The sequence below is a fragment of the Catharus ustulatus genome, chromosome 1, assembly GCF_009819885.2.
Source record: "Catharus ustulatus isolate bCatUst1 chromosome 1, bCatUst1.pri.v2, whole genome shotgun sequence".
In the NCBI taxonomy this organism is placed as follows: Eukaryota; Metazoa; Chordata; class Aves; order Passeriformes; family Turdidae; genus Catharus; species Catharus ustulatus.
Window position 1 is genome coordinate 25,559,102 of NC_046221.1, and position 18,288 is coordinate 25,577,389.

The following is an 18,288-nucleotide window of genomic DNA, read 5'->3' on the forward strand; positions in this document are numbered from 1 at the left end:
TAAGTAAACATAAGTCTCTTAAAAGCAAGTATAACATGAATGAGTAAGGTTCAGTGGGGCTGGATTTCATTAGGAGCAACTTTTCTTTTCGTGGAAAAAGGAACAACTTGACAGGTTTTGAATCAGTTCATCCTCAACTAGGTTGGATCTAAACATAAACTACTAACCCTGCAACTGAAATATCATAATATATGTTTATTTAGCTAATTTTTTTTCACTCCTTCATCCAAGATATTATTTTGTGGAAGCTCCCACACAGTTTTGGTGCACCTTGATTAATGGGAAACAACATTGTGAGAGCTGGGCAGAAATAGCTGCTGTTCATCCTTACAGGATAATTCACCACACTGTAGTGATGATGCTGTAGGAGCATTTGGCTGGACTGTGCTGTGAGGATGGTCTACCTTGCCTAAAATCTGGATCATGCAATCATCCAGATTAAGAACTTGATCTGAACTCAGAAGTTTACTTATGACCTGTCTGTATTTTCTTCCTGGATTTCTTTCCTGTGGATACCAGTAAGAGTAAGGAAAGACAGATCTCACCTCAGAAAGCAATCTGGTTTTTTTAGAAACATGGCCTGCTGGCACTTGTACCTTTTGACCAGAGGTGACTGCATTCAGGTATGTTAAAGCACAGATTTACAAATGTGTTTCTTTGAAGTGGGCATTCACATATGAATCATGTGGTAATAGCAAATGCTGATTAAATTATCACCCTGTAATCAAGGGAACCTTTTAGCAAGGATTGTGTTGGAATACTGTCAGGCTGTCTGGAAAGAGATGGAATTGATTCTTAACGTGCACTCTCAGAAAAACAGAGCAATGTAAGGACCAGAATCTGGAGAGGTGCCAAAACATTGAATCCCTTGGCAAATTATGAAGTACTCTTGAGTAAAGCTAATGTGTCAGTGAGGCCCTAGACTAGAATTGATTTCTGGAGGAATAATTAATCTAAGTGCATTGATATTATTGTGTGGGTTTTTTACGTGACTTCCTAATTGTCTGACTCAATATCCATTTAGTGTTGATAGTAGCATAGTTTATCAGGGGCCTCTATCCAAGATGCTCTGGAGAGTTTGCTGAGGCTTTTCTGATGCTTGATCTGGGATTTTGCTGCTCATCCTCCTGTACCACTGATACCACAGTTTGCCCAAGAGGCCAACCACATCCAGGGTCAGCACCAAAAGAGGAATGGCCATCAAAGTGAGGGAGGTGATTCTGCCGCTCTTCTTTGCCTTGTGAGACCCCAGCTGCAGTGCTGCATCCAGCTCTGGGGTCCTCAGCACAGGACAGACATGGACTTGTCACTGTGGGTCCTGAGGAAGCCACAGAGTTGATCAGAGGACTGGAGCCTCTCCTGGAGACAGGTTGAGAGTGCTGGAATTGTTCTGCCTGGAGAAGCAGACTCTGAGGAGACTTTATAGTACCTTCCAGTAATGGAAGGGGCTTTTAAAAAAGAGGTAGAGTGACTTTTTATACAGATCATGATAGGACAAGGGGGAGTGGTTTTTAAACTAAAAGAGGAGAGATTTGTGTTAGAGATTAGAAAAGTTCTTTACTCACAGGATAGTGAGGCCCTGGAACAGGTTTCTCAGAAAATTTGTGGCTGCCTCATCCCTGGAACTGTTCAAGGCCAGGTTGAATGGGGGGCCCTGAGCAACCTGATTTAGTGGAAGGTGTCCCTGCTCATGTCCCTTCCAATCCAAAGTGGTAAGTTGAAGTCCTGCTGTCTGTCTTTAAATTCAGGGTACTTTACTTCATCCTGGGTGTGGGGACAAGGATAGAGGCTGTAGAACTTCTGCACACAGTTCATCTTACTGGCAACTCGATCTCCAGGGTCATGGAGGCTCTTCTGAAAATCTGCTTATCTGTACTGGCTTCACGTAGCCAGCATCCTGCACTAGATACTACACAGATTGCCCTCTTAGATGTTTCTTATGTGACCTTAAATAACTTCTCTCATTCATTGCCACTTTCATTCACTGATGGTCACCACTTCACTATGTTACTTTGGGTGCTGCTCTCCAAGCAGTTCTTCACTTGTTTGTTAGTTTTGGGTCACTTATCGCTTATCTCCAGACACACATTTTTTGTTTCCCTCTACCAGTCCTCTTGGTTGCAGCTAGTGGCTTTAAAGATTGCAGTGCACATGACTGTCTCTGATGCAGGGGCAGGCTGGTGGATTTACTGACATAGGTTTGCGCATGAGGTAGACAGAGTAACACAAGGGCTGCAATCACAAGAACGTCAGCAGCCTGCAGGAATGGGCTGACAAACCTTGTGAGGCAAGGGCTGATGTGAGTCCGGCATCCAGAGCAGCATCCTTGTGCAACTGTGAGCTAGAGGGTAGATGTGCAGGCAGCATTCTGGAAAGAGGTGGAAAGAATATCTTCAGTTGAAAGAAAAGAATAGGATGTCAGGCCTCTTATTGGTGTCTCAACTACCTTCCATGAGGTAGAAGGGATAAACCCAGATTCTTCATATTCTGGGTGCAAAGGGGCAAAATAACAGGAAGTTGAACAGAAGTTGCAGCAAGGGTGGTTCTGATCAAGGCCATGACAAAGTTGGCTGACTTTTCGAGTTGGGGCTTATGTTGGACCGATTTCCTTCCAACTCAAGTTATTCAAAGAGTGTTAATGAGTTTCAGATAATTTCATATCAAGAAGTGTAATGGAATCTCATAGGCTGTGAGTTCCTTATGTGCAGTCAGTGGCTTCTGCATTTGAGAGTGCTGTTTGTGAGAGGTTGATCTTATTCATTAAAACCACACAAATTCCAGCTTGTGCTGCTGTGACTAAATAAAACTTCTTTCTTAACAGGATTCACACCCCTTTTAGCACTTTGGATTAATTATGTGGCTGTTAACCTAATGGAAGCAGCCAGAGTAGGTAATTGAAGACATCTTGAAATAAATGAGATAAGTGGTAGCTGAAGCAGCTTCATACTTTAAAGCTCAGAGGAAAACCAGTTTAAAAATCATAGAATGGTTTGAGTTAGAAGGGACCTTAAATATCATTTAGTTCGAACCCCTCTGCTGTTTTCAGGGACACCTTCCACTAGAGTAGGTTACTGAGAGCCCCATCCACACTGACCTTGAACAGTTCCAGGGATGAGGCGTTCGACTGCAGAACTCCCTGAATGAATTTTACTGTACATTTTTATGGACCAAACTGTATTTTAGGAAAGATTAGAAGAAAATCTTTTGAATACTTTTACAGCAAACCCCACATTCTTTCTTAGAATGTGTTTGCTATTTTTGCGATTTTTGTTGGATTTAAGGAAACCATGCCAATGTATTTTTAACTGAGCACATAATTCCTGAAGTATTTTCAGGAGAAATCATGAACTCATTTCACTAAAAGTGTGTGCTGCAGAACTTCAGTTTTGCATCACAGATTTGATGCCTTTGCAATTTTTTTAGTAACAGTTATTTTCAAAGTGGAAATATATTTTTTAATTTAATCAATTTTTATAATAATGTTTCTGGTTTCCATAGTTGATAAAAAATCAATAAGTTGTTTCAAGAAGCATGGGTCTGCAGATCATCTTTTAATAAAAGCTGGACATGTGCAGAAGACTGTGTATTGAGCGTGTTGTAAAATATTTAAATCATGGATTGCAGGAGATGTAGGAGTTGCTGCCAGTTTCAGTAGAATGCTTTTCTTAACCAGTACTACTGTGGTTATTTTTCAATTTCTCAAGATACATAATTCTTTTAGATATTCTAAAATTCCATTTTAGAGTCAAATATTAATTATATTTCTAGTTCCATCCCTGTTCATTTTGACCACAACCACAAAGAATATTTCACAGCTGGTAATTAAGCTAAATTGCATGTAACACTTGAGTATTAAGGGCAGTTCATGCCCTGCCTCTCTCCTTCTCTTTCCTTTCCTTCCTTCTTTTTTTGCAGATTTCAGAAAAAATCAGTAATGGCCTGGGATTTAGAGCAGTGATGGCTGTATCACAGATTTGCTGGGGTTTATTTTGCATTTACTGGCTTTAATAAACTAGGTGAATATTACTGTGATGTGGTTCAAGGCTGTAAAATGTCCATTTGTCTCATATTGAAAAACATGAGCAGCTTCTCAAATGTGTTATTGCTGACAGAATGTATTGTTCTTTCTTATAATACTCCTAGCTCTTAAAACTAATTAATGAAGTCTGAAATGCATGTGATTTATTTTGTTGAGCCAAAGTGATTTGAAATATATAATTAGCCCCTTTGTTAAAATGTTTATATTACAGTTCCGTGACTGATTTTTTGGTCAGTGAATCACAGCCTTATGTCTCTTCCTCATATTTAAACACTTCAGATTATGATAGTTCTTGTATTTAAAGCTATTCTGTGAATAAATATCTAATTCATGCTTAGATTTTTAATAACTGCCCTGCTTTATGGTTTTCTAAGTTTATTTTTATTCAACTCTCTCTTTAAAATGTAACTTTATAATTTATGGTTTATCTCAATTACCAGTTAAGTATAATTATATACATAGTATTAAGATCATGGAATGTAAAATGACAAAAGGTTTAGTTTAGTTTGTAAAAGCTCTAGTTGCTGGGAATACAGTGTTCCATTTTGGAAATTTACAATTCTTTGTCTAGAACTGACATCAATTGTAGATTGAATGCTTCTAAAAATTATTTTCAGAAATTTTGGATGTGTCTCACTCTAAAGCAATAAATTTTAGGAATATAGAACATTACTAGTATATTTCTATTTTGGAAAACATTTGATTTAAACTTTGTCATTACTTGGAGGCATTTATTCATATGTCATCTAACAGCTTCAGGTATCACAGAGTAACTTCATTTTTACATGTGATTCAAGACTTGAAAATCACATCACTGAACTCTAAGTGACTTTGACATGAGAAGAAAAATTCAATTAATAAGGCTTCATATTTTTACATCCTACCTAATTTTGTTGGTCTGTATGAAAATATTACTGCATTACAGTCTAATGTGTCAAAAACCACTTCTAAATTATCATTAATTACTGGGCTTCAGATGCATTATATGTTGTCTATTCTATGTTTTCATGGTAAAGAGATGATTGTATGAAGCATTTTGAGTCTTGTATTTTCCAAGGAAGGTGAGTTACCAGGCAGAGGGCCAGAGAGAATCCTATATTTGCATCACTTTGTGTAGTTTCATAACTTTACACATTGAGGATCTCCCTCACATGTGTACAAATGTGGTGCTCACTCTACTGTGTTTAATATACTCATGCATATTTTTGCCTAAAATGGTTTTTTTAAATAGATGTTTTTCCATATTCACTTTTAATTTGTTTTTACATTAGAGGAGACAAACAAGTAGCAGATACAAGTTAAATGCTTCTTTCTTCCTTTAGTAATTTCTAAAGTTCATAGTTCCTCCCAGTTGAGTCTGAAAACATGGCTAGTTTAGTCTTTGTAATACTTGGCTCTAAAATGAAAATTCAGAGGAAACAGAATCTGTCTGTGAGTCAGTATGCAGAACAGATGAAGTGTAGGGGCCATGAAGAAACATTCTTTTTCTTTCAGCCCAAGGTCTTTATCATTACTGAGAACTAATGTCCTATTTTGCAATAGTGGGATATGAGTGCCAGACTGTGATCTGTTTTGATCAGGATTAAAATGTTGGTGTTACTGCCTTGATTCTCTTCTAGTTTCTGCTGTATTTGCTGTTGATGTTTTTAAACTAAGACACTTCCAGATATTTTCAGAGTGCCTTGTGTCATTATTTCAAATGGAGTCGCTCATTCTCACCTTTCTTATGCTTTTGCAAATAATTAGTAGCTTAAATATTTTGATGATGTTGAAATAATCTCCAAATTGGAGTCCTTTCTGTAGTGCTTGACTTTATAGAATCTGAAAAACTATCTGTCAAAGGAAATGGACCCAGGGTCATCTGCTGTTGGGAAGCTGGCTTACACATGGGTGACAAATCTCAAGGGATTTTAACAGTGATAGGCAGTACTAATGAAAATATTTTTTTATGCATGGGATATAATGCACATTTCTGCCTCTCATTCAAATAATAAATTGAATTCATCATTTGAGCCAAATGTTGTGGAAACAAATAATTTACTATATCCAGTAGCTCAGTGTCACCTTACTGTGCTTTTCAGCTCTACATAATACTTCTTTCATCTGTAATTACCTAATTATCTTTCTAGCCTTCTAAGAAAATAATTCTTCAGCTTGACATCTTTAAATTGTGCTTTTGTTCAGTAGTTCACAGTGTGTTGGTACTATGTAATGGGTTTTTATTATTAGTTCTGGAGATAGCAGCGTATCTAAATATGGTTATGCCACTGTGCTGGGAAAAAGAAAAAAAGAGGTTACAATCCAAACCAATTTCGAGTTCTAGCTGCTGAAAGCAAGACTGAGAAACATCATTGTAAGTCTCAACCAAGAAAAAGCACTTCCCTTGTGTTTTGTTAAGCCAAGGAAGTGTGCGCCCAGTGTTCCGCAGTAGCTGACAGTGGAGAAAATGTTCCTTAGCAACAGAAGTTCATTAAATAAGACAGATTTAAATGCAGCTTAAAATCAAGGAAATAGCGTCTGTCAGATTTTAAAATGTGGAAATAGATTCTGTTTTCTAGACTGGAGGAAGACAAATATAAAAGCACAAAAATGGAAGATAACTTCTAAGTCAGGGTGGGAAGGAGTTGCTCTGATGCGTGTTCCTTTCACTATAAGCTGCCATAAGCGTGTCTGTGCTCTTACTGTGCATCCATAACAATCTGGTCTTCTGTAACCTTCTGGAAAATACATGCCTTAAAGGGAATGGAAGTGATTATACTTTGCTGAAACTTGGAGTGGAGGTTTGTAATGCTCCTTTTATTTTGCCCCTCCTGTCATGCGACCAGACCTGTCATGGTCTGATCCCTGCTACTCCTGCACAAATCTTATCCACAGAACACATCTGAAACAATCAAAACTATGCATCTTTGGAGAACAAGGCTACCCTCTGTACTAGAAATGGCTAAAACCGAGAACTTCAGTAATATTTTTTCACTAATGTTTTGTATAGGTTTGTAATTGGACGAGAAAAACCGGGACAAGTGAGTGAGGTTGCGCAGCTGATTAGCCAAACTCTAGAACAAGAACGCCGCCAGAGAGAGCTGCTGGAGCAGCATTATGCACAGTATGATGCAGATGATGATGAGGTAAAAGACTGTCCAGTGTTTTTACTATTTGGTGTTTTTTAATGTTCTGTTTTCTCTTCCTAATTCCTTCTATTTACTTACCACTCAGAGGTCAACTTTTGGACTTTTCCATTACCCTTGCTGATGATTTTTACAGATTTTGATGATGACTCTTAATTGAAGAACAAATTTATAGAAACACTTTTCATCATGGATTAAAAGTATTTGTTTTGTTCCAGAAGAGCAAATAATCAAGTTGGTCGATGCTTCTGTAAGCATTCCTCTTCCTTGAAAGCGTATATCTTTTTGAAATAAGAGAGTAAAGTTCATTTGGTTGTGCACTGAAATGTTAAAAGTTTTGTAAAAACTGGTAAAAGTTGCCTTCTAACTTTTAGAGGGGTTGAGGAAGTTGTTTTTTTTTTTCCTTGAAGAATTTATATTCTTCTTAAGTCAGAATGTTTGCTGAAATTCTGGGTGAGACCCCTCCTTCCATACGCTGTGATTTTGTTTCTGTGTGAGCAGATATTTCTCAGGATAGAGAATTAGACTATCTTGTCCGAAGTGTATATTGATGCTTACAATTAGCACCTGATGTCCCAATATAAAGGTTTTGGAGGTAACAACTCTGTGCAGTAAAATTTCCATAATTTCTTTCCATTCTCATAAAATTCCTAATATACCTGAGTACCAAGATACTTGTAAAGATTACTTAGAGAGCTTTTTTAGAGACTGCTGTCTATGTTACTCCCTAAATTAGCTGCTGGGTTTTGTTACACTGCTTCCATGTAGCCCAAGCATACTGTCATCATTTCACATCATCTTGAGTAATATTATTTGAAATGCTAGACTCCATGTATTAGTGTGTTTTCATCCTGGGCCAGTTTTTTGGTGTTTTTTGTGTAAGGGAACAGTAGATAAGGGGAGATAGAGAATTCTTGCTATGCATTTATTTCAGGTTAGTTTTTCTTTTTAGAAAATAAATACTCTTGACATAAAATCAGGATATACTCAGATTTTGAAACATGCTGTTAAAATAGCAATATATCAGAACAATCAGAAGTGTCCCAACAGGGTAAGTAAAAATCCTGTCTAGCCCCAGTAATGCTCTCACTTACTGTAATTTCCACTGATATTAAGAATAAAAGTATTTCAATATGTCTTAGAATTAATCCTGTCATAGGGACACATGTAACTCATTGTAGTAGCTTAGATTGCATACTCATATAAATATGAGCTGTACAAGCATATGTAGGTGTGCCTGTGGGAGACCATGAAGGATAGAAAAATCTATATCCTATCTGTTCCCTCCTCAAACTACAGAAACATGCAAGTCTTCTAACTTCTCTTTAGTCTAGAGTTAAATTCAAGAGAAGTTTTTTGAAGTAACTCTCTTAAAAGGTCTTCAGAAACAAAATGGAGCAACTAGCCTTTGGGAAAAGAGACTTCTCACAACTCATTACAGTGTGCTGTAGATGTCAGGGTTCAAAGACCTTCCAGTACCATTTGTAGTGAGCATAATCTGATGGCATTCATATAGGCAAGAGAACTGTGTCCTAAGTGCCTGATGATCAAATCTTTCTCACAGCCTGTTGCATGTTGAGGGGTGTGTGGCTGACCTGTGTGTGATTGATGCATTACACCTCTTAGCTGTGGGACACATCCACCTGCAAAAAGTCTCAAATGTTTGTGTTTCTTACCTTCATACACCACACAGATGGGATTACTCAGTATCTGGCAATAAAGAAAGTGTTGTTAAACCCATATTGATCACTACTGATCCTGGTAGTACTTCAGCCTTCAGTAGGGATGGTTGTTGTGAAGGTGCTGATGGTGACACTGCCACACTCATGGCATGCAAGTGTTTCTCAGTACAGTACTGAAGGAGGACAGGGATGAGTAGGTATGAGTAGTTATCAGGTACTTTTTGTGATGTGTCTTATCCTTGCAATTTGGTGGTTACAAGCTCTTAAGTCCTGTTCACTGCATAAATTTTTCACAAAAGATACTGAATTCACAAAGTGTTTTCTGTCAGTAGTGCCTTTGGATCATGGAGAGAAAATAAAATTGGACAAGTTTTCCCCAGATTTTTCCATAATTACAAAACTAAAGGTGTCATTTCTTATTCTAGCACTGAGGATGGTGACCATCTCTGTGACTATGACATGATTTTTGGCAGTGGCCTCTGGAGTGCAGAGGAGAGTTTTATGTTGCATATGAGGAAAGGAGGAAGAAAGGAAAAGACCTCCAGGGAAGGTCCAGATGATCTCATCAATTTTATCTTTTGGAAAGAGAAGGAATTATGTCTGAGAACAAATGCAATTCTTAAAAACTACATTGGGGTCATGAAAGGTTGTACCCATTTCCTACTTGATGCCATATATATGTTTGGGGCATGGCAAACATTTTCAGAATAAATGCTGGGGTTTAGTTACTGAGGTATGCAGTGTGCCATGTTGCCTTTCTTAATTAAGGGACTTAACAGAAATAGATTTTATTGAATATCTGCAGTAATCCTGAACATTACTATTTTTTTGGTCACCTGGCTATGCCATCCAGGCCTACTCACATAACTTGTATCATGTCCAGAGAACTGACATGATGTAAACTGTGATCTAATGCACATTAGTCACAGTTCAAAGACATTTTTGGTCACCACAAGCACTTCTGCTCCATTTGCTGTCAAATATGAACGTTACTTCTTTGAGCTTACCTTACTCTGTGTGGACAAGTCTGGCTGGGTTTATGTTGCTGTCAAGCACCACCACCAGCATTCTTTGGCTCTGGTAAGCAGAGCACCTTTTGGGCAAGAAAGTCTCAGTTTGCCCTGTCTGAATGAATATCCACGAGTGTACAAAAGCCACTACTACCCTTTTGAGTCCATGTCATTGAAGGAATAGTGACTCTGACAGCATGGAGTTCAGGAGTATTTGGATTGCCAGTGTAAGGAGCTTGGCTTTGAAGCAGCACAGAAGTATACATGAGTTGCTCAGTCGTAGAACTGTCAAGCCATCCTGTTCCTTTTCCTACACCATTTAAAATATGGTAACATGGATCTCCAGGTAGTGTGCTGCTTAAATAAACAAAAAAATGATCTTGAGACTGCCAAATTCTGAGGCTCAGAGGCTTTGCCAAAAGGACACCAATAACATTTTAGGTTTTCCAGAGCAGGAAGTCAGTGATCTTGTTGGAGTCCTGGAGTCATGGCAAACGACTTGTGTTTGTTAGAGCTGGTTAAATCACAGGAAGAGAATGCGTGCCAGACATGTGCAAGTTCTGTGTTTTATCTTGCTGTGTCACCAGCTGGCTGGATTTCCTCTGTTTTGGAACTTCTGACAGTCTTCATAGCCCAAGGAGAATGTAGGTATTTTAGAAGGATCCAAGTTCTTTTAAAAAGCAGTATTCTGAGACAGTTTTGATTTTTGCCAGCTAGTGGGCAGTGGACTTAAGTTAGATACTAAATTTAGAGATGCAGTGTTAGCCTACTACCTTTACATTCTATTGCTTTGCAGGAATGTTGCCTGACAGCTATTTGTTGGGGAAGATTTACACTGTTACGTAGTGTTTCTAAAACATATGTGTTTCTAAAACATATACTTACTGCGTAAGTAATACTGAAAACCTATCGTTTACTATATAAATGCCCTTCATCTCTGCATTTCAGAATCTACTGTTACCATGGGCTGCAGGTCATCACAGGATACTTTCAGATGCTCTTTCATTTAAGTTTTTGCATGGAAACATAAAGCCCTTGTGCAGAACTGATGAACATTAAAACAAAATGAATGTTCACAGCAGAGTCCATGCAAAGACTAGCAGGATAAGTGTGCATCAACTCACAATTTGTTGTTAAGCTCCCACAAGCCAAGCGCTTGAGCCAGTAGTATCAGCTATTTCTCAAGTGTTACATACAATTGCAGCACTGGCATTTCCTAATGAGTCTGTGCTAATCACAGTAAAGCTGGGAGAGTATGTTGCCTCGAGATAGCCTGCTGAGAGTTTGCTCATCACCAGTTTGTGTAGCTCCTAAAATCCCACACCGTTTTAATTTGCAGCATCCTATCAGAAAATAAAATTCAAAGGCTTTGAAGTAGGCACTGTCTTTGTACTTCCTACTTAGTGTGCTAAGTATGACCTGAATCTGTATCCTTGACTGAAACCTTTTGAAACACTGTGTTAACATAGTGTTCTGTGCACATGAGTCAAATTCTGACATTTCTTGGAATTTTGATTTGAACTTGGTATTATCTTCTTCATGTTCTACAGCAAATGACAAAACTCACATAAGGCAAATGACCTGTTGTGTCCCCAGAAGGCTGCATGGGGTGATGCAGAATGTAAATGAATAATATATTTCAGGATTCTGTTCACTGTTCTGTTCAAGTAGCTTAATGCAAGTGATGTTTTAATCTATTTTAATATCACTAATAGTCAAATGAATATTTTTTTTCATTTAAAATTCTCATTCATTAGGACATGCTGAGAACAAAGCAACATATAGAGCCATTGAAGAAAATCTTGACACATGCAAAAAAAAAAAAAAAGTGGCAATGTACTTGAATGTCTACCACCCAAAGAATGCATTTGTTAAACCAAATCTTTCAGAGTGTACCTTTTTTCCAACATCATTAATATGATGCATTCCTGTAAGAGCAATGATTAATACCATACCATTGTGGTTTTCTTCACTCTTTTGAAAGAATTAAATGTAAGCCATCAAAGCAAAAAATTCAAATGAAGAGATGGGCTTGAGTTACTTTTATAGTTCTTCAAATAGTGTTCCCTGATTGTGGGAGAGTTTCAGCAGGAACAAAAGGTGTAGCTTGATGCAGCCTTTGTTATGGTGATTTGGGTAAGGTCTGTCTGCATTATCCTGGCTGGTGCTGCAGCTCCGTCTTTTTGGTTGGGAGTGTTAGACACATTTCAGAAATTTTCTATTAAAGCGGTTAAGCAATGCAAGTAACACATTTTCCCTTTAGAAGAGGAAAATTGCAGCTCATGTTGATAATCTCATGCTATTAGCTGTGATTGCATATAGCAAAATGGAATGGCTAATACCAGAAGCTATTGCTTTGGATGGGACAAGCTTGAGCCCTAAGTGCTACTGAAATGAGAAACAGGGCTTTTATGTGGATGAATTCTGCTCACCAACACAGAATGAAGAGTCTGAGATTTTCCTGCAAGAGCATGTAAGTTTTCACTGACTATGGAGCAAAAAATATTATTGTTGCCAGCTAAGGAAACAAAATGTATTGCAGGGTACCTCAGGGAGTTACAATGACAACTCTTACATCACAGGGCTTTGTTATTTGAAGTAATACAACTTTTTTTCTGTGCCTTGCTCCTCCTTGTAAGATAGTGAATTTCACAGTGTAGCTAACTGGCACAGTGTATGAAAAAATACCTTCTAGTAGTTTTATGTGGTACAAAAGTCAGCAAGGGAAGGTATGTTTCATGTAGTTTATGATGTACAGTAATTTCACGAGTATAAGGCGCACCAGAGTATAAGGCCCGCTTCCGGGTGTTGGCAAATTTCCGAATGTTGTCCATATATAAGGTGCACTGGACTACAATGCTCACTGGTTTTTTGCAGCGAGGATCCGTGTGTAACAAAGTAACCAATTAGTAACAGAATCACGCAATCGTGGGGTTTACTGGCTCGGCTCGGGGCTGCTGTGGGCTTGCACTTCAGGGTTGGCAAATTTCCAAACTTTGCCCATATATAAGACTCACCGGATTATAAGGCGCACTTCTGGGTTCGGACCAAAATTTTAGTCAAAAGGGTGCGCCTTATATGCATGAAATTACTGTATATTTCCTGAACGTAAACATCGGTTCTTTTGAACCTGTAATTTGTTTTTCATGTGACTATAAGATGAAATCTCTTTATTTTGAAGACAAAAGCAAAAGTCTCATTTATTTCTGTGTTCTGTAATGTGTTCTTGTCCTGGTGTCTTGTTTACTTGAGATGTGCTTTGCTTTGACAGCTACTTTTTTCATTAATTGAAACAAAAATGACTGTGCTCATTGGCACTCATTATGTGCAATTTGAAGAAAGATTTCCCTTTGTACTCATTTTTAGCTGCCTGATGTTCCTCTTCAAACACTGGCTCCTGAGGCCAGTAGAATATTTTTTCCTCTTGAATTTTCCCCCAGTGATTTACTCCTTCATGTGTGTTCATTTTTGTTTTTTGTATTCATTACTTCTTCTTAGCTTAAGTCTTTGGAGAAATCGGTTTTAACTAAATTCATGTTTTATTGGTAAATGTAATTGGGATTCTTTTATTAAAATACTCCTTTAAAATGCACATGTAGCTGAGCCATGTCTGTTTTGTTTTACATAAGCAAGGCATGAGTTTACTGGTTAATGATCCTGTTTCTACCTCCTCTTTGCATGCTTCAGAGACTTCCTTGCCACTGCTGATGGACCTGCCAGGATTTTTTTAATGCAGAAATTACTATTGTGTGTTACCTTATTTGTTTCAGGGATAATGACTGCAAAATGGAAAGTACATGGACTGTTGGTTCTTTGTCCCCACAAAAGTTAATTTCTCTGAAATCTCCGTGTGATTTTAAGAACTAGTCTTTCTGCTTCTGCTTGCCCTGATGGTGTGTGAAGGTGGTGTTACATGCTCCTGGAAAGAACCAGGAGAGTTAGTAGCCAAATTTTCAGTTTAGGCAGCTACTGCACATAGCCAGGGACAATAAAGTAGAAACAGAAGTTACTACAAGTGTAGTGTAACAGAAGACTTTTTTTGTGTGTGCATGAGATCTAGACATAAAGAATGACAATTTCAGGTGTTTTGTTTAGCTGTAATGTTTACATGCCTGAAAGCTCCTGTGAGATGGACTGAGTATTCTTTGCTTCTCTTAAATAAGGAAAGAGGAAGCAAAGCCAGCTGTTAGCTTTCTTTTATAAAAGACTGTTGAGATTCTTAGGCATATATGCTTAGTATGTATGAAGTGTATAAAATAAATGATTACTGTTTATTTCATTGGAGAATATGTTACTATTTATATAGCAGCAATAATTCACCAAAACAACGTGCCTTGCTTTACAGTGAGTATTTTAAAGTATGCATGTTGGTGACTTACCTTCTTTTTAGTAGTTCTTTCAACATTGTAAAAGTTTACAAAACTATTTTATGCTTTCTATATGTTTTGGGTTTGTTTTTTAAAACTTCAGTGGTTTAAAAAAAGAAGAATATAGGTTTTTCATGATTTTTAAAGGTTCCTTTTAACCTAGACTATTCTGTGATTCTATGTGCTGTCTGTGTGTACCTGTGCACCTTGAGTCAACATCTTGCATGCACTGCTTTTTAGTTGAAAGAGATTCACATAAGCCTAAACAACAGCTGAGAAACTGAATTAAGGTGGGAAGCTGAGGTTTGAACTGTTGTTCAAACATCTGAGTTCTTACCTCTTGTCTTGAGAAGTCCTTTTGTCAAAAAATGACACTGATAAACAATTTTAGCACTATGGGGAATATACTGCTGATAATGATGTATGTTTCATCTCAGGAACTGAAAGCTCATGAAGAAAAACTTTGAATAGTTTTGTCAAACTTTCGGTGGAGTTACTGTATAAACATGAAAAAGACTGCACCGGTCCCCCCGCCCTTCCTCTTCCATGTATTTATTTAGTCCCAAACCTTATAAATCCAGATGTGGTCCTGAGGGAAGTGTTGGCTTTAGGATGTGTTTGCATAGTCCAGTCATCTGCACAGCCAGCAGGCTGCTTGTGATCCGTACATGCTGTACTCCAGCTGCCAGAGGGAGCCCTGCAGAAGCAAAGTGGTACCATTCACCTTAGGGGTGGAGAGAGATGAACACGGACATGTGTGCAAAAGACTGAGTAGGCAGCTCAGGGTTCAATATTGCAAGCTTTTCCTTTTCAATATTATTGTTTTGTTTTATTTTGTTTGTTCTTGAGATACTGATTGCCGCATACAATTTTTCAAAATTCTATTTTGTCAGCAAGTTGTTGCATCTCATGGTTTACCAGACCAAGAAATACCCACATTTTTTTTTCAAAACTAGTTCAAGCAACTTTTCAGGGTGAAAATTGAGTAAACTCTGGCTTCAGAGTCTGTATTTGTCTCTGACACTCGGGGTTTTTTCCCTACTGTTGTCTTTCTGTGTGGGTGTGACTTTTCTATTGTTATTTTGTTTATAAAGAGTAAACCAATGAAATTTCAAATTTGACATGGAATATCACTGGAGAATTACTTCATCCAGATGACTTTACTAACAACTAATCAAGATCCTGTTGGTTGTATTCTGTTTGGTTTTTTTTTCTGTTTGGAAAAGATTCCTTGTTAAATCTGAAATAAATTTGGAGAGTTCTTCGAATGGAAAAGAGGTGTCACTTGGAAAAGGATGAAACCATCAAAATACAGAGCCAGTAGTGCTTTAGAACTGAGTTATTAGCGCTTAAGACACTACTTTCTCTTCTCTATTTACTTACTGAAATACTACTGTGGAGTTATGTTTTGTCTGGTAGAATTCATCAATACTGGGGTTATAGCTAAAGACAAATATAACCTTTTCTGTATGCAGAATGCTGTGATTGCACAGTATCTTAATTGCTGTTTGAATAGTCTCTGCATAATAAGAGGATAACTGGAGTTTCTTAAATGCTATAAAATTAAGACAGGGGAATATGCTACAGATGAAGAAGATGAAGACATGGGACCTGTCCTCCCAGGAGGTGACATGGCTATTGAAGTGTTCGATCTCCCTGAAAATGATGACATGTTCTCCCCCAGTGATGTGGACACCAGCAAACTTGCTCACAAATTCAAAGAAGTAAGTTATATATCAGAAAATACTCCCTGAACCCAATTTTTAGTTATCTCAGTGCTTGGGTTTTCTCTTGAAAACTGGAGTGGCATTTTGTATGCTTAGTACTTTGAAATTATTTAAAAATTTTTGCTTGAAGGAAGAACTGTCCTTTGAAGATATTTTGGCAGCTTTCAGGTGACCGCTGTATTGATGAGGGTAATTTCTAAATTAACTTTTAAATACCGGAGTTACTCCTCAGCACTTTAGTTTGACAACATAGACAAAGTGCAAGTTAAGTCATCGCTAGCAGAATGCTGGGGTTTGAAGTTGGTTTTTGTTCTTTTTTTTGTTTGGTTTGGTTTGCTTTGGTTTTGTATGATTCCAATTAAAGGTGATAGGGAAAACCAAACAACAAATGTTGAATTCCAGGATGAGAGACATGTGAAACTCATCCTGTACCATTACACAGTAACTCATCAGTGTACAACCATGTCATGTGTTTAGAAAGATGCTCTACTGGGGAAACAGCCTTACTTCAAGATGGTATTTTACAAGGTTTTACCAAAACCTTACCAAGTTTATGGTTAGGGAATATTGCATCTACCTGTACTGTGATGTTCATTGTGGTAAAGCAATTAATATAATTGCACATACCGAAGTACAAAGGGGTATTTCTTCTGTATTTTAGGCATATGATGTGGCTTCTTTTTAAGCTTTCCTGAATTCTCATACAAATAAAGATGTGAAACAATGGATGTACTTAAGCTTACAGTAATGGGCTGAGTGATGGCAGTAAAGAACTTTTGTTTTTTTAAACATAGGAAGATGGAAGGATTGAAAGTAGCCAGAACCTCACAGGAGATTTAAGCAACAGAACCTGGGCTTGGATAGGAGCTTTAAAATAACAGGACTCCCTTTTTTTTTCTTCTCCACTTATCCTCTTGCCTTCACTTAAACCAGATATTTTATCTTGTATATTGTTACTACCCTCTAGTGAGAGTCATGTGTGGAAGGTAATCAGTCAGTGAGCAACCAGTCTTTCTTTCCCTTTTCTGCTGATAGTCCTCACATCCTTTGGGTACCTACTGTTATTCATTGTTGGTTCCTGAAAGTTTTTTTACATTACTTAAATTATCATTTTCTCACTCCATATTTTGGGTTTCAGGCTCTTACACACATTAGCAGAACATTTTACTTCATTTTTTAGTACTTTGCATCATACATAGAAATACAGTCTCAAGGCAGTGGGAAGATGCTGCCATTCTCCATGTGCCAGCAAGTTTTCCAAGGCTGTGCTAAACACACATGCAGTGATGGGCAAGAAACTCACCTTTGAATAAATTATCTTTAAATCTGTGCTTGAATACAGTTTCCGTAAACTGTATGGCTATTGCCATATTTGAGCTTGTTCAGACTGATTTGAAGTTATTTGCAGACCTGTCTTCTGTTACGGCCTTAAAATGCTGTTTTAGAGACCAGATGAAGGTACTTTGAGGTCCTCGAGTGTAAGTGTAGATGAGAGCCTAAGAAGAAAACATGAAATGCTCCTCCTGCCTAAGAGAGGACTCTTTCAGCAGCCCACACAGTTACTGCTGATATGAGCACACCACTTGTGTTTGACTGATTGTCTTTGAGAGTACACAGCTGCGTTTTGTTGGCTGATGCTGAGTGAGTACATGTATTTTTCTTGGTATTTGCCCTGAATTCTTTCAACACTAGAGGACTTGTTCATGGTCACACTGCACAAGCCCACACAGTGTTTTCTGGAATTGTATTTAAAGAATAACTGTTCTTTCTTGTTCTTACTCCAGAGATTAATGAAAGTATTAGGCAAGTGGGTAGGACATAATCTTTGAGCATAATAGTTTGACCTAATTAGTTGAATTCAATCTTTGCAACAAAAAATGTGTTCCCATACTCTGAGAGCACTCTTATTTAAAATGCCTTGCCTTTGGAATGAAAGTCAGAAGAGAGATGGGCATTCCTGGGTGAATCACTGTACCTCTGAGAGTCTTGTTTTCCTGGCTGCAAAGCAGAAAAATAGGACTGATTTTTCTTAAGTGCTTTGACAGAAGGAGATAGAAACTTTATTTTAACTGTGATGATTGAGGAGAGACAAGATCTGTAGGGAGAAGGGACATTTATGTAAGAATTCATTATTTCGTGTTTTAATGGTCTACATCAAGAATGGATGATTATTATATGCAAAAAATATATAATGATATTACGTAAAAATTGTCAAGGTGATTGTTAGATTCTATTGCATACTTTCCTTCCCAGTGTACTCCTGATATTTTAACATTTGCTAGACTTTCATCCCATTCTACCTTTTTCAGTCTTGATGAATTCAATCCATTTTCTCTCT

At 37.7% G+C, this 18,288-nt stretch overlaps 1 protein-coding gene across 6 annotated transcripts in view; it reads left to right on the forward strand.

The window, feature by feature from the left end:
* Nucleotides 1–18,288, forward strand: part of PPP1R9A (protein phosphatase 1 regulatory subunit 9A) — a 136,418-nt gene that overhangs the window by 85,566 nt on the left and 32,564 nt on the right. For 5 of the 6 annotated variants that reach the window (XM_033073621.2, XM_033073612.2, XM_033073627.2 and 2 more), the window contains exons 6-7: nt 7,029–7,164; nt 15,792–15,947. In XM_033073621.2, the coding sequence (XP_032929512.1) occupies nt 7,029–7,164; nt 15,792–15,947 (292 nt within the window). The remainder of the gene's footprint in view (nt 1–7,028; nt 7,165–15,791; nt 15,948–18,288) is intronic. The other variant, XM_033073635.2, reaches the window with a different exon arrangement.